Source organism: Prunus mume, linkage group LG6 (assembly GCF_029339155.1).
Source record: "Prunus mume cultivar Tortuosa linkage group LG6, ASM2933915v1, whole genome shotgun sequence".
NCBI classification, from domain to species: domain Eukaryota; kingdom Viridiplantae; phylum Streptophyta; class Magnoliopsida; order Rosales; family Rosaceae; genus Prunus; species Prunus mume.
In genome coordinates, this window is record NC_142703.1 from 4,764,629 (window position 1) to 4,780,565 (window position 15,937).

Here is a 15,937-nt window from a genome sequence, read left to right on the forward strand (position 1 = left end):
CTTGCAATTCACTCCAACCTATGCTCTGGACTCTTCAAGAATGAAAGGCCAATCAATTTGGAAACAAACTTCGAATAGCTGAAAACATGAAGAAAAAAAAATTCATCCATATTTCAAAATCAATCATATAGCATAATACTAATAAGGTTAGTTATGACAAAAAATTCATGCATCCATAAAATAAAATAAAAAGCAAACTCACTTCCAAATATGAATGTAGTAAAAAAAAAAAAAAACTTAAGAAACCTATAAGCCTCAATCCATTCTTTCCTAAGGTCAAAATTTATTGCTTTTTTCTTCGACAATAGAGTTTTGGGTGCGAGCAACGACTCCAACAAATGTCCCAACATGCTTTTGATGTCAAGAAAATCATCATTTTTCTACTTGTCTTGATATGTAACATTTATTCCCTCCAATAAATCACCGAAGTTAATAATCTTCAAACCTTCTTGCCCATCACATAAATTTTTTTCTTCTACAAGCTACTGTGATAGAATTTTTTTTTCATGAACGCGAGTCACAACATTAATCAATTGACTACAATATATACAAACTTAACATGCATGATTTCACTATTTTTTTCTTCGACGATGGAGTTTTGGGTGCGAGCAACAACTCGAACAAATGTCCCAACATTCTTTTGATGTCAAGAAAATTATCATTTTTCGACTTGTCTTGATATGTAACATCAATTCCCTCCAATGAACCACCGAAGTTAATAATCTTCAAATCCTTCTGGCTCATTACATAATTTTTCTTCTTCTTAAAGCTACCATGAAAGAATCCTTCGCCATGAACGCAAGTTACAACACTAATCAATTGACTACAATATATACAAAACACATAAATTAGATAACATGAACATAACAAAACAAAAACTCTTGACAAAGTTCAAAAAATCACCTTATCGTTTCTATCCCATAAGGATGAAGATTGTCTCTTGCATTCTTAATAGGTTGTTTGCTCATTAGATATTCTTTAAGAATGTTTAAAAGCACTTCTAGCTGTCTCTTCCTTATCCACGTTAACAAACTTAACATGCATGATTCACCATCTTTCTTGTAATAAAAACCACCCTTGTATGCCTTATCTTTACTATTATTTATCACTACGAAGTTAACTTTATAAAAGCATACTAAGACGCCAAGAACCTCAATAACGGAATTATTATTCTCGTGTTCACCTTTTATGTACTCAAAAAAACTCTGATAACTTTTGTGGAACGTTTGATATTCATAAGAAATGAGATGATTAATTGTCTAATACTTAGAACAAAGATGATTACATATCTACAAAGGCACAATCTCTAATGAAAAATCATTGTTTCCAGAACTGATTCGTGAAGTAGAAATGGAGTGGAAATTAGTCAAACTATTTACAAAAGATATATGTTTTCAATAGGCTGTTGAAAGACACATTGAAGAAGATCAATTAGATACTAGGGATGCATATAAGATTTTATGTAAAGATGTCAAATGAGGAGTTTAAACATGATATCTTTTTTAGTCTATTGTATGATTATGAGAGTTGTGATGGTTGACAAACTAGAGTTGTTAGTGTTTCTCTTTCTCCTTTGGATTTCAACAATACAGATAAATGATAAATGGTTTCTTTTTTATTAAGAGAAAGAAACCGAGGAAGTCGAAACACATCTTCTGCTTGCAATTCGTTCAATACATCCTTCATAATCACATAGTTGTGATTGAGTCTATGATTTCCTATTTGCTCTTATGAGAACATTTGTAAAGAATGTCGGGAATTGCCTTCATTGCCATGTTGAGCTCTACAATGATCGTTTTGAAGAAGTAGTTGCACATCCTTGCAATCATCAGTTTCACAAGATCTACATTGAGAAGAGCGACAATGTTCCATGCCCTCTTTGTGAAGACACACACATGAACATCAAGAAGCAGAAGAAGTACAAGACATGAATGAAGATGTACTTGCCAGAAACCAAGGTTGTAGTTTTGTTTTCTGATGCGCATATTTTATGTTATATATGTAACCCCATTTTTAATATAGTTTGGTTAATATTTTGGAAGAATTTTGATACTTTGAATTATATTTCCAATATAGGACTTTCGACTCCCTCTGGAGCAAAACATAATCAAATGGACGAATTTTGGAGTAATTCCAGTTGGAGGACGTTCGTGAGTCACTTGGCTTGATCGTATCAAAATTTAAGACTTTTCTACCAAGCGGTTATTTTCTGGCGATAAAATAAAGTAGCAGTGCGCGGTGCTGGAATAATGACGATTTGGGCTTTTATTGTGTTTTGGAGCCCAAGATGACCTCAGATGGGTTCGTGGCCTTCTGGAGAAGTGTTCGGAATATTTTTATCTTTAAAACGAGCTATCTTGGGCCAGATTTGGAGGAGATTTGAGGCCAAAACGTGGCTGACCAGATTATTGGCAGATTCTCCTAATCCCATTTGGACTTTATTTCCTAGTATTATTTTATTTTAACTTAGCTTCCTTGTGGGGATTGGGCAGCTAGGTTTGAGGAGATATTTAAACTCCTTTTTCACAGAAATTTAGCACTCCCTTTTTATTTCTTTTTGGCTTTTGGAGCAATTGCTAGGGTTTTGGATTTTCGCGACTTTCAGGTGTTTTCATTCTTATTCTTCTTAATGATATTTTCTTGGATTTCAATTGTGAACATGCGTAACTAACTCTCTTTTGCTAGGGTGAGGCCACGAGCCTTAGCAAGAATATGTAATTTCTGTCCAATTTGCTTATGATTATATGCATGCAGGTTTTCGAATTATTCATCACTGGGTTAAACTATCTAAGTGTCTTGATGCTTGATCACCATTAGGATGTTTAGAAAAGTAATTTGATGCAGTTTTGGTCGGAGGTCGGTCCCTGAAATTGACGAAGGCTTCTTGTGATTAATATGTGCAAGTTCACTTAGGATGAATACCACGTCTTAAGGGTTGCATGGTTTTTCAAAAGGTTTCATAGAACTTAATGAGTCATGTATGTTTAGATTTGATCTGAATACCACAGACGGATTGCATGTGTGATATACGCTCTATGTTGGGGGTCCAAGTAGGCATATATTAGGAATACCTAACCTTGAAATATGCATGTATAGGTCATAAGTAATTGGGGGAACTATATAGAATTGTTAAGGTGACGGCGGATCCCTAGTGCTTTCTTAATTTGATTTCTAAAAACACAACTGTTTCTCTTGCTCTTAGCTTTAATTTTGCATATTGCCTTATTTTTATTAGTTAAATTCCTTTTAATTTAAGGTCTTCAAATCAAACATCTCAACTTTCTCTTTTGCAATAATTAATTAGAATTTGGTTGATACGAGTTATTTAATAATCCCTGCGGAGAACGACCTTGCGAGAATCATTTATACTACGATAACCTTGTCATTCTTGCAAGTTTTGTAGGAGTTTTAACCCTGTTTGCGCAGGTACTAAAAAGCCTATCATTTTCCACTTTTGAGAAGAAGACGACTTTGTAATTGGTATTTGTGAAAGTAATCTAGTCCCTCTACGAATCTAAAGTTACTTTTCTAAAACATTGATAGGAATTTTGAATTCTTCAATATCTCATAATACAAATTTTCTTTTTCTTTATATTATGAAAATTTCGATGTTCATATAAAATGAGATGATTAATTGTCCAATACTTAGAACAAAGATAATTACATATATATACAAATTTTCTTTATCTTAGGAAATTTTTTATGTTCATATGAAACGAGATGACTAATTGTCCAATACTTAAAATAGAGATGATTACATATCTACAATACACAGAGGCGGATCTTAAGCCAGGGCTGGGTAGGCTACCGCCTACCCAAAAATATTTCACTAAAAAAAAAACCTATATATAAGCTATGTAATTGATATCCATTCCATGTGTTAGTATACACTCTTGCCTACCCAATCCATATAAAACCCACACACAAGCCCACTCAAACTTTAAAAAACTGAAGAAAAAAAATTATAACCAGCCAGCTCATGTTATGAATGGCCCAGTCAAACTTTAATAAAAGAAAAATATAACTTAAGCAGCCAAATAGTGGCTGTGCAGTGCAATTCCAGACAGAGTCGGGAGAGCTTCTTCTCAACGCAAGTCTTGGCTGTGCTGTGCAATCGTGGACACTGGACAGCCTCTCATCTTCTCTTCTCTTCTCATATACAAGGAAACAAGTATTCTTCTTATTCTCTTCTCTTTAATTATCTTCTTCTATTGGGTTATTCCTAAAATAAATGTATGCATCTTAGTTTTAATTTTAATTTGAAATTGAGTTTTCTAGGTTTAATTAGGAATGAAATATAATTTGGGGATTTTGTTGAAATTAATTAGGTCTTTGATTTTAAGAATTTTGTTGAGATGTTTGATTTAATGTTGGCATTGTTGAGATGTTTGATTTTTTGTTAAGCTTTTATTTATGTATAGATATGCATATTTGAGGGTAAGGCTCATTACGTCCCCTTGACTAGGTGTATCTTTTTATTTTTATCAATAAAATTCACTCGTACCATCGAGTTTTTAAGGTAAGTTTCGCCTACTTGACTTTTGAATCCTGGATCCGCCACTGACAATACATAATCTCGGATGAAAAATCCTTATTTCATTCTTGTCTATCTGCATGAACAAATAACAAATCACATATCATCTAGTACCTACAAAAAATCTCCAAAATGTCCAAACATGTATTTGATGACAAAAAAGTTGTTCCTTTTCAACTCGTCTTGCTTCATATCAACTAGTACCTTCAAAGAACCCCCAAAGTTAATAATCTTCAAACCCTGCTCACCAAGGACGTAATTTTCCCTCATCTTCAAGCCACCGTGATAGAAATCTTTTTTATGAATGTGAATTCTTTAACATCTCATAATAGGAATTTTCTTTATATTAGGAAATTTTCGATATTCATAAGCAACGAGATGATTAATTATTTAATACTTAAAACAAAAATGATTACATATCAACTAAAGCACAATATCTGATGAAAAATCCTTGTTGCCGAAAGTGATTCATGAAGTGGAGTGGGGGTGTAAGTTAGTCAAGGTGTTTACAAAAAATACGTGTTTTGATTTGACTGTTGAAAGATTCATTAAAGAAGATCAGTTGGATACTATGGATGCATACAGGATTAGGGAACTACTGTATTGGTTTCGAAGATTTTGTGTGAATATGTCAAAAGTGGAGTTTAAACATGATATCCCTTTTACTTTATTGTATGATGATGAAAGGGTGATGGTTGACAAACAACTAGAGTTGTTAGTATTTCTCTTTCTTCATTGGATTTCAACAACACAGATAAATGATAAACTTCTTCTGATTAAGAGAGAAGAAACTGAGGAAGTAGAAGTACATCTTCAACTTGCAATTTGTTCAACATGCCCTCCATAATCACGTAGTAGTAATTGAGTCTATGATTTCCTACTTGCTCTTAGAAGAACATTTGTAAAGAATGACATGAATCGCATCCACTGTCGTGTTGAGTTCTACAATGATCATTTTGAAGAAGTAGTTGAATATCCTTGTAATCATCTATTTTACAAGATCTGCATTGAGTAAAGCAAGAAGCTTCCTTGCCCTCTTTATCCGACACACGGATTAACATCAAGAAGCACAAAAGGTGCAAGAAGATATGAATGAAGATGTACTTGCCGGAAAGCATGGATGTGGTTATCTTACCACTTTTAAGAAGAAGAAGACGACTTTGTATTTGTGAAAGTAATGTAGTCCCTTTACAAACATATTGTTATTTTTGTGAAACATTGATAGGAGTTGTGAGTTCTTAAACATCTCATAATACAAATTTTCATTCGAAAACAAGATGATTAATTGTCCAATAGTTAGAACAAAGATGATTACATATTACTAATGCATAATCTCGGATGAAAAATCTTTATTTCATTCTTGTCTACCCACATAAACAGATAACAAATCACATGTCATCTAGTACCTTCAAAGAACCCCCAAAATGTCCTAACATGATAAAAGAATGTGATAAATAAAAATAGTTTTAAAATTTAATTTCTAGTACATGAATATGTAAAACTATACAAATGCACATATAATATATAAGCATGGCCCTAACTCCACAAATTGGCAAACTAAGCTTTCAAGCTCTTGTAGACGTTTTTAGTGAAATTATGCTACAAAAATATAGATATATAGATTATATTTCTTAAAAATGTCTGATTTGGATAATTCTTCATAGAGATGATTCTGGAATAGATACCCAAAAGAGTTATTTACACTAACACCCATTAAGGTTCTTGGTGTCTACACAAAACCCCTTGAGGTGTCGGAAATTATACTAACACCCCATAAGGTTTCACATTTTCACAAAACTCCTCTGATTGATGTCATTAAATAAATGTCTCCAAATGAAAATGTTGACTTCATATATTAGATTGCACATTCACTCTAAGGTCTAATTGTTTATGTTAATTTTTTTCATTTGAAGAAGTTTTGTTAATTAAATCATCATTCTTTTTTTACAAAATGAAATTAGAAAGGGTTTTAGGAATACAATTTGAAACCTTAGGGGGTTTTTAGTATAATTTCTGAAACCTCGAGAGTTTTGTACAAAAAATCAAAAACCTTAGGGGATGTTATTATAAATAACTCTACCTAAAACAATATGCAGTGTCATTGAGTAACAATGCATAATTGGCTAAGAATGTGTTGCTCGGTTTAGTAAAAACGTTGGATCCCTTAGTAGAATGGTCTTGATATTATATAACATTTTAATTGTTTGTTGCATTTAAAAGATGGTGATCAAAGATGATTTTAAATTTTGATTTCTACTACATAGATATTGTTGTGCCCCAATAAGAAAGGAGCTATAATTTGGTATGAGTTTAAAATACTCAAATAGAAATTTCTTGCAAAAAAAAAAAATTAATAACACGTATAATGCAATGTATGCATGAAAACAAACTTCATTCATTGTGATCCTAATTTGTTCTATAAGAAAGTCCATTATTTGTTGACGAAAGCATGTGGCAAAGCTTCTGCAAAACAAGATTTGTATGCCCATTATAGGTTACGGCTTGGGTTGTCTATCTCAAATATGATTTATGATGCAGCTCAATGTACTGGTGATCTTTCTGGCATACATTATAAGACGTGTTTTAATGTAGCAGTAACTAAACTTCCAAATAAAATTCATGGAAGAATTGATACGCAGCGGTGCATATTATGGTAGTTGTTATCTCATATTTGAACTTTACTCCTTTTATATTAGGTTAAACTTAATACATTCCACGACGGTTGAGGACGAAGAAGATGATTCAACCATGCAATTAGATTACTTAGAAGTTGTGTTAAAAACTTTATAGGTAGCGTGGTTCATTGTAACTAAATGGTAACTTCCAAATTGCTCTTTTCTATTTGGATTTCCTCATATTGTGAGCATGTCATTTGCTATTGAAATACTTTACCAATGCCTGAACAATGATGGATCCTATACTAGTTAAACTCATCCTAACTCCTATGAAATACTATGCTTTGTCTGCCCTATTACCAATACCTACAAGATCAGTATGCAATTCACTTTTCTCAATACTATATATTCAACACAATAGATTGGTTGGAGTTCCTCCTATTTGTGGGAGCTGATTTTCACACTTTCTTTTTGTCAACTTACACTCCTTTTTATTTATTTATTATTTTTTTTATACAATAAAAGGGAGTGTAAGTGAACAAAAGAGAAGTGGAAAAATCAACTCTCTATATTTTTAAGTAAAAAAATCGAATAATCGGCTTTTCCAGAGCATTTTTATTAAATGGAAAAGATTTAATGATACTCACTTAACGAAATAAGATAGGTTGGTGTGGGATCAAGAAAAGAATGTAATGACACGTAACGAAATCCAAAAGTACACTCTCATATCCAAATTAATAGGCCTTTATCATAGGCATGGGCCTTGATAAAATTAGGGAAGGAAATTGTAAGTTACTGTGGGCCTAAAGACAACAATAAAAATTGGTAGTATGATGGAAAGTTGGACCATGCACATGAAGAGAAGCTCACCGAGACAAATTTTAATGCAAGTCCGTGAACTTTGGTTGCCAGGTTGGGAATATCTATAAAAAGGACACAAGAGCGACAAAGGAGCATCTGGTTTTATAGTCGGCCATTGGCTGGCACCAATGTATTGCCATTGATAGTTACATTCACACATTTATGACACTTACTCAGTCTGATCGTAACACCGCCTCATAATAAAATATGAGCATACATACATACATACATACGGACACGAATTTAGTAGCTGAGGATGAACACGCATGATATTGTATATCCATAGCTAGACAGCATTGATAGCAATCTTCATCCCAGACTTGCAATGCCCTGGAAAATTGCATATGAAGTAGTTTTGTCCCCTCCCTAGCCTTATTCGGTCCTTTCCAGATTTAAACACCTTTGCACCATTCGGACTTGTGCAGCTGCTGTAGCCACCCTTGTCCACAGCTACCACATTGTGTAGTGTTGGATCATAGTTGAATACTGCAAATTCGAGTAATTATTTGCGCTGCAAAAATATATAAAATATATGTCTGGATCCAGTTTTTCTAAATAATTCCTCCAGACTTGTTCTAAATACAATTCCTCAGGCACAGTATAAAATGTTGGACCCATTTGGTATGGAATTGAGAAATTTTTCGTCGATTTAAGAAACAAAAGGTACACTTTAAAAGCAGAATTTATCTTTAATTACTATGATTATGGTTCTTTTTTTCTTTTTGTAAAATAAATATTAAACTACTAAAAAACCAACTCCTTAATTCTTATAATTTTCAGAAATATCATCTTCAATTCAAAGATCTAAATTCTCCAGAAAAAAAAATTGTCATAGAAATTTTTCTTTATATTCGGAATTTGTCCTACTTTTCTAAAATTATATGTTTTCACATGGATCTAAATATTTCTAGTACTAACTAATAAATGAAAAATAATTAATTAAATAACTAGAAATTTTTATTTTTATTCAAGATATACATATGACAGCTGCTTAAGGGCTTTAATAAAGTTTCCATTCAACATGCCTATTTAAAATCTAATCAAATGGCAGATATTATGGCTAGACGAGGTGATGCTTCTGATCAGCTACTCGTGTTTGGTTTGAAAATTTTCCAATGATTGTTTTACATAGTTTACATTTGGATTCATATGGTATTAAGATCTCTCGAGGGTAGGTCAGAAACTTACAAAGCACATCGCCGGCTCTAAATTGCTTTCCATTGGGCCAGCTATCTGTGTTGAAGCTCCAGCCACCAGACTCTCCAACCTTATAAGTGGCTGCGTTGCTGCATCCCAGCTGAACCATTAGGCATAAAACTACCACCACTCCAATGGTTCCTGCACTGCCTCTTCCCTGCTCAGACATCTTACAATTCTCAAACACCAAAGCAGATCAGCTCAGCTTTTTGTTTGTGAACCAAAAAAGGGCCCAACCTAGCTTTATATAGAGGGTTTCAAAAGCTGATTTGTATTTTAGCTGCTTGCTTGAAAATGATTGAACGAAGGCGAAGACAAGGTGATGACTTTTGGGACATGGCAAACAGCTCTGCATTATTAATCTGAGGGTCTGAAGAGAAGTGATTGTATACCCAAAAATTAACGTGTTTACTGCATAAGTACTCACATGCATTTTCTGTAGCTCACCCGTGAACGTTTGCTGGGACCATATAAACTTTTTCTCCTGCTATTTTATTTTTCTTTTATATTTATTTTTCGGTTAGAACTTGGAAGCTGAACTTTCTTTTCTTTTTTTGGGTCAAGACTTTTCTTTTTCTTTTGCGTATTCAAGTTTTTTATCAATTACACTTTGAACCACAGTGGTTTGGGGTTAGAATTTCATCGGTAATTATTTATTTATTTTTTTTTCTATATAAGTAATATTGGAGAGAGGAGATTTAAAAATTGACAAAAATAACGTTTAAAATTATGGTTCTTACAATACATATCAGCTCAATTTTAATTTACATATATGTCACATCGATCACAGACAGGCATATGATATACGACAACAAATAAAAAATGATATACGACAACAAATAAGAATATTTTTTAGGAAAATTCTTAACCTTTTACATAAACTAAAGGCATGAAAGAGACCCCCGCGGCATCAATTTGTTGTCATTGTCGATACAAATACATACTGGCTCGTAAAAAAATAGTGGTTACCTTTGATAATTTGACGGTCAAAGAGGCCAATTGTATACAAATTTGAAACATTACTAAGGCTTGTTTTTGCTAAGTAGTAAAAGATAGGGGTTCGAAATGTACGTGGCTTCAATAAGATCCATTTAAATACAACCCACAAGAATTGTGGACTCTCTTCTAACCAAAACCCTTTTTTTTTTTTTTTCGGTTTGTCAGTTTTTGAAAGTACTGTATGAGTAGAATTTGGTCTTATAAAATCGGCTTATAAGAGGAGTGCTTGAGAGTTCATATAGTATATGAAGATTTCGTATTGTGAGATATAGTATCCTAATAATTTTTTGTACGAAGGACGTAGGTGAGAGGTGATATGAAGATTTGATTTCATAGGTTCCACCACATCATTCTACATGAGGTAATTTAAGGGTCTATTTGATATCTTACTTAGATCCAATTTTATAAACTCAAAAATAGATTTGAAGTCCAAAGCCACAAAACCCGTTTGGTAGCCTATTTTAAAAACTCAAACTCAAGAAAAACGCCCATTATTAAAAATAAAAAAAATGAGGTTTTATTTTTTTTTCTCTCTCTCTCATCCCGCTGTCGTCTCTTTCTCTCTCCTCCCTCTCTTCCCTCTCTTGTCTCTCTCTCTTCCTTCTCTCGTCGTCTCCCTCTCCACCCTCTCCCGTCTCTCCCTCTCTCTCCTCCCTCTCCCGTCTCTCTCTCTCTCCTTCCTCTCTCATCTCTCTCTCTCTCCTCCCTCTCTCGTCTCTATCTCTTCTCCCTCTCTTTGGAAATTTAGGGTTTCTAATTTTCTGATTTTAATTTCAATTTTTTTAGCTCTTAAAAATAGTTTGAAATTCAATATCAAACAAGTTTTTAGATCTTAAAATCACTATTTGAAAATTCATATTTTTTAAAAGAATCATAATTTTAAATTTATTTTTTTAAATAGGATATCAACCGGGCCTGAATTTCCGAGGAGCACATTATCTGGTTTTCTATTTCTTCTACTATATATACTTTCTAGGAAACAATGCAATTTTATTGACACCAAGTCTGGCCATAAGTACCAATTCGAAAGTACCATTCCAAGTCACAGACACTAATTGTTATTTTTCCGACCAAAAAAAAAAAATAGGCACCAATTGTTATTTTATATGTTTTGGTACAAAAGAAGGCCAGAGGCCCAAATACGAGAAAACTAACCCAATACATTCCTTGGCCGAGTTATACAACAAATATTACAAAAAGCCTAGAATCCGCAGGGAGGAGGAATGGAAATTGTACAGCACATTCTCAAGGGTGAGGCTTAAATTGGCAAACGAGGGCAACCCTTATTGCAAGAGACGTATCATGTGAACTAATTTGACATTATTTCATTTGTTTTTATTTGAGCTCTATTTTAGATTTCTTTTCACAATAAATGAGAAACTGTCATATCACATGTTACATCAGTTGGTAACTAAAAATTAAAACAACGATACATTTACTAATTTTATAAACACAACATCATTTTGTCGCTAATTTTTCCACTCTTCTAGTTCCGATCATTTTTTTGTCAATTTGACATTTTTCCGTATTCATGCTATGTGAACAATTTGTTTTATATTTATTTTTTAAACTTTGAGGGGAAGATTCTTCAAGAAAAGATCTAAACTCTTACCAAGTAAATTGCTTTGCTAATTGAGTAAGGCGACCCCACTTAAAAAAAAAATTATTGTGATTTAGGGTTAAATAGTTGGGAAAAGCAAAAGTTAAGAGTTCTAGAAATTGCTCTATACTTTTGTGTGGTTGATGGTGGATGTCTTTGCTTTGTTACAATTTCATTTGACTGAGTCCCGCGGTTAGAGTTAGAGTGTTGCTCCTCAAGTTTGGAAACAAAGGAAAGACAGGCTTCCCACCTAGCCAATCCCTTAATTGTCCCAAATTAGTTTTGTGTTTAAATTAAAAAATTAAGAATCATGATCCAAGGAATTGCAAGTCATATAAGTCCGTCTTGATGTAATTAACAATCATGACTAATCAGATTAGCACTAAGTAAACCCAATACATTGGCCTAGTCAAAGATGGTGGCTTCTTGATTCAATGAATATTACATGAGAAGAAAAAAATGTAGTGGACATATACATATACCAAAGCAGAGCAGACATTCTTGTAAAGGGGTCAATCAATGAAAGGCTCCTGAAAAAAATTAATTAAGTCGTAAAACAAGAAAGACATAGAAGATTAAGGGAGCAAATGGTTTTCCATGCAGTAACATCATGCAACTAATTCTGGCTACCTCAGAGGAAGACCTATAAATTATGCCAATTTTCAATGGAGCATAAGTTCAATTATATTGTACGGTTTTATTTATATATATCTCTAGAGAGGAAATTAAGCAGTGGCAGATTAGCAAATGACTCACTAGTGTAGTGGTTTGAAGTAATTGCTTCTTTAGGAAAAGTCATGGGTTCGAGTCCTCGCATCCGTGTAGTGTGTGTGAATTTAGTATTCAGGAAAAGTCATGGGTTCGAGTCTTGCATCTGTGTAGCGTGTGTGAGTTTAGTATATTATTACCCCTCTCAATAGGAAAGGTTATGAAGAAAAAAAAATTGTGGCAGATTAAATGGCACATGTGCACAAATTAATCCTGACTATTTCCCACTGAATTCAGAGTAAAACACAAAAAGTAAGTTTCAAGTCTTCTGTGGAAATTCATGCATCACATCACTGGTATGTACAGTTTCAATATTGATGGCAAAGTTTAAAATTTCAAACTTTCTTTTTGATAGCTATATTTTTCAATGGCATTATATGGATTAATTGCTTGGCTGACAGATCTACTTCTTTTAACTTCACATGCAACTTATAGTAAAAAAAAACAAAACAAAAGGAAATTAAAAATTGGATCCCAAAGAAGATTTGAAGACTTTGATTGCACAATTGGACATATGAGAAAAAGGAAAATATAGACATAATAAGTTAAGGACTAGTAGCTGTAAGGGTTTGCAACTCGCCTTAAGAGTGTGCCTAAAATGGGACTTCAAAGAAGGATGACTTTAACAAGTATGAACTTCTTTTCTGGAAAAATATGCAGAGATTTTTCTAAAAGTGATTTTCACTGCTAAAGTGAAAAGATCAAAGAGTAAAAGATGCAGGTGCCTGCAGGTTCCAGTTGAAAACTATGAAAATGCCATTCTGCTGATGAACATCAATGTAACTTGTCCCAAAAACTATACATACAGCTAGCAACCAAACCAAATCCTCTGTCAGAAAGAGGCAAAATTCAACAACTACAAGCTGCAGGTGCAGCTTGCATGGAGTATTTCAAGCCTCATGATTCATAGACCAATTGAAATGCTAATCCTTTTTGCTACCTGGCATTGATTGAAATGAGACAAATAATATAAAAATCTCACCAACAACTTTTATTATCCTTGAGGACAAAATATTAAAGATTTGATTCTTAAAGCCTCAAGCCTAGAGAATATATCATTTGGATTCTTGCAACTACATACTAGAGAGTATGTATAGGTCATAATATTTTAAAACTATTACATATATATCCTAAACATCTGCATGCCCTTCTCCCTCTTAAACTACAAGAAAGTTTCAAAATAGATAGAAAGAGAAAGATTAAATTAAATGTGCTTAATTTGGTGCACGATTATTAAGAAGAGATCCCCACACCAAGAAAATCAATGAAGGGAGTTTCCTTGTGATGATCGATCGATTCGTGATCTTGGCAATCATGGTCGCCAAATTTAGCTGTGGCTGCAACCCTCCATTTTGCCAATGTTGATGCATTGTCACAAAAATTAGCCAACTCTTTCTTGAATGTCCTTCCATGTTGCTCAGGACGATTAATATGATCACCAAGACCCAGGCACCCAAAAGGACTTGGAACATTAACCCTCTTGTAATTTGGAAGCCCAAATGCACTAGTGGAACCTATGTAGCTGCCATACATGAATGAAGAAGTAGTCGGGTTATTTCTTCGGTGAACGAATTGATGATCCAAACCTTTCGAGCACCCGGAAATGTTGTTGTTAGAACTAACATTGTTGAAGTAATCTCTTCTTTCCCTTCCCAATAAACCAACTGAAGATGATGCGGCGTTGTTTGAGGTTGTCGACATTGTAGCAAAGTTCCAATTGTAAGGGGAAGAACTAGCATGCCTTGAGTCCATGAACATTGTTGTCCTATCTTTATTTGGGTTTCGGAATTCGAAGAACTTAGTGCTACTATTCTGATCAAACCCAATTGATGATGAAGATCTCAATTCCCCTTGAGATTTAAATTTCCTGCTTACATCAAAATTGTTGGAAATTGAGGAGGTGTTTGATGAGTGATCATTACAGAAATCTTGGTAGCTTCTCTTCCCACAAACTTTGGACTGCTCTCTTTGTCTTCTTGCCATTATAACATGCCAATGATTCTTCACAGCATTATCAGTACGGCCTGGAAACAGTCTTGCAATCAGTGCCCACTTGTTTCCATGAATGCGATGTGCTGCTAGCAGCCTCTCTTCTTCTTCCTCACTAAACGGCCTTCGGTTGATTCTCGGATCTAGTTGATTAAACCACCTCAACCTACAACTCTTCCCTACAAAAATAAAAATTCAAAAATAAAAACCACAACACAAAAAAAATTAGCAAAATTAGACAAAAAGAGGAGGGGAAAAAGCATATATGTCTATCACCTCCCAAATTAAATATGTAGGGTTTATGAAGTTGAAAGAAGCTTATGCTGGTCCAAATTAAAGAGAATTTTAGGTTTGAGATTTCATATTAGAAAAAGATCCAAACGTTGTCCCCAACCCAGCACAGTCAAGCACCACAACAACAAACACACAACTCAACACAAGATAGTACACAACATAGTTAGATATATACCTGATCTTCCTTGAAGCTTCTCAGCTATGGAGTTCCAGTTCTGCGCACCGTACTGCTCAACAAGTTGCCGGAGTTTTTCATCCTCGGCCGGCCTCCAATGTCCACGCGGGCAGGTTGTACTCTTTGCTTCATCTCCATAGTCATCCATGGCAACGTTTTACGGAGGCTGCTTTATGTTTGATAAGGTAGCTAGCTACAATATTATATGACAAATATTATTCTTGACATGATCAATTACAGCAGAGGAGGGAAGCTTATGGCGAGCCCACAAAGATATATAGAAGAGAAAATATTGAAGACCAAATGGAATAAGAAAGTGAGGGGTCGGTTTAGGGTTATGGATGGGCAGTCACTTTTGTTGGTTTTACACGACACATTAAGCTAAAGCCCTCTAAATATGTAGATGAAACCTGTAGAGCCAAATGACCCTTTTGCTTGTTATGTCATTGGCCAACAATTAAACTTCACCCTCATATTCCCAACTGTTTCTCTCCCTCCCTCCCTCTCTCTCTCTCTCTCTCTCTCTCTCACACACACACACACACACATATTTAAATTTAAATTTAAAATTAATTAATAGAAAATTAAACATACAAAGATGTTTAAGCCATTGTACTACGTTAATCTAGACCTAAACATTTGGGCAGCTTTATAGGTTTAATTAAAGGGACATTTCTCCTAGTGCAGAGAATATGGCTCTGCATCTATTTTAATTAATTTATTATTTTTTTCATGTATTTATAAACGAAGTTTGGTGAGCACAACCTTGTTTTGGAAAATATAGAGGTCCATTTCATTGTGCACTAATAGAGTAATTTATTAAATTTTTCTGTTTTTAGCTCATGATGCTTCCCATTGGAAGCAATTTATATGGTAGATGCAATAGGTAAAACCATTTGGGGTTA

General features: G+C 33.9%; 2 protein-coding genes and 2 pseudogenes across 2 annotated transcripts; 2 read left to right on the forward strand and 2 right to left on the reverse strand.

Moving 5' to 3' along the window:
- The first annotated feature begins 774 nt into the window (after positions 1-774).
- On the forward strand, positions 775-1,931 carry LOC148915898 (uncharacterized; annotated as a pseudogene).
- Positions 1,932-4,676: 2,745 nt separating this feature from the next.
- Positions 4,677-5,626, forward strand: LOC148915899 (uncharacterized; annotated as a pseudogene).
- Positions 5,627-8,093: 2,467 nt separating this feature from the next.
- On the reverse strand, positions 8,094-9,518 carry LOC103336449 (basic blue protein-like). Its single transcript, XM_008239488.3, has 2 exons — positions 9,199-9,518; positions 8,094-8,496 (listed from the first exon to the last, which is right to left on the reverse strand). The coding sequence occupies exons 1-2, from the start codon at positions 9,374-9,376 to the stop codon at positions 8,297-8,299; spliced, it is 378 nt and encodes a 125-aa protein (XP_008237710.2). The 5' UTR covers positions 9,377-9,518; the 3' UTR covers positions 8,094-8,296.
- Positions 9,519-13,542: 4,024 nt separating this feature from the next.
- On the reverse strand, positions 13,543-15,374 carry LOC103336448 (uncharacterized). Its single transcript, XM_008239487.2, has 2 exons — positions 15,033-15,374; positions 13,543-14,742 (listed from the first exon to the last, which is right to left on the reverse strand). The coding sequence occupies exons 1-2, from the start codon at positions 15,178-15,180 to the stop codon at positions 13,808-13,810; spliced, it is 1,083 nt and encodes a 360-aa protein (XP_008237709.2). The 5' UTR covers positions 15,181-15,374; the 3' UTR covers positions 13,543-13,807.
- Positions 15,375-15,937: the final 563 nt, after the last annotated feature.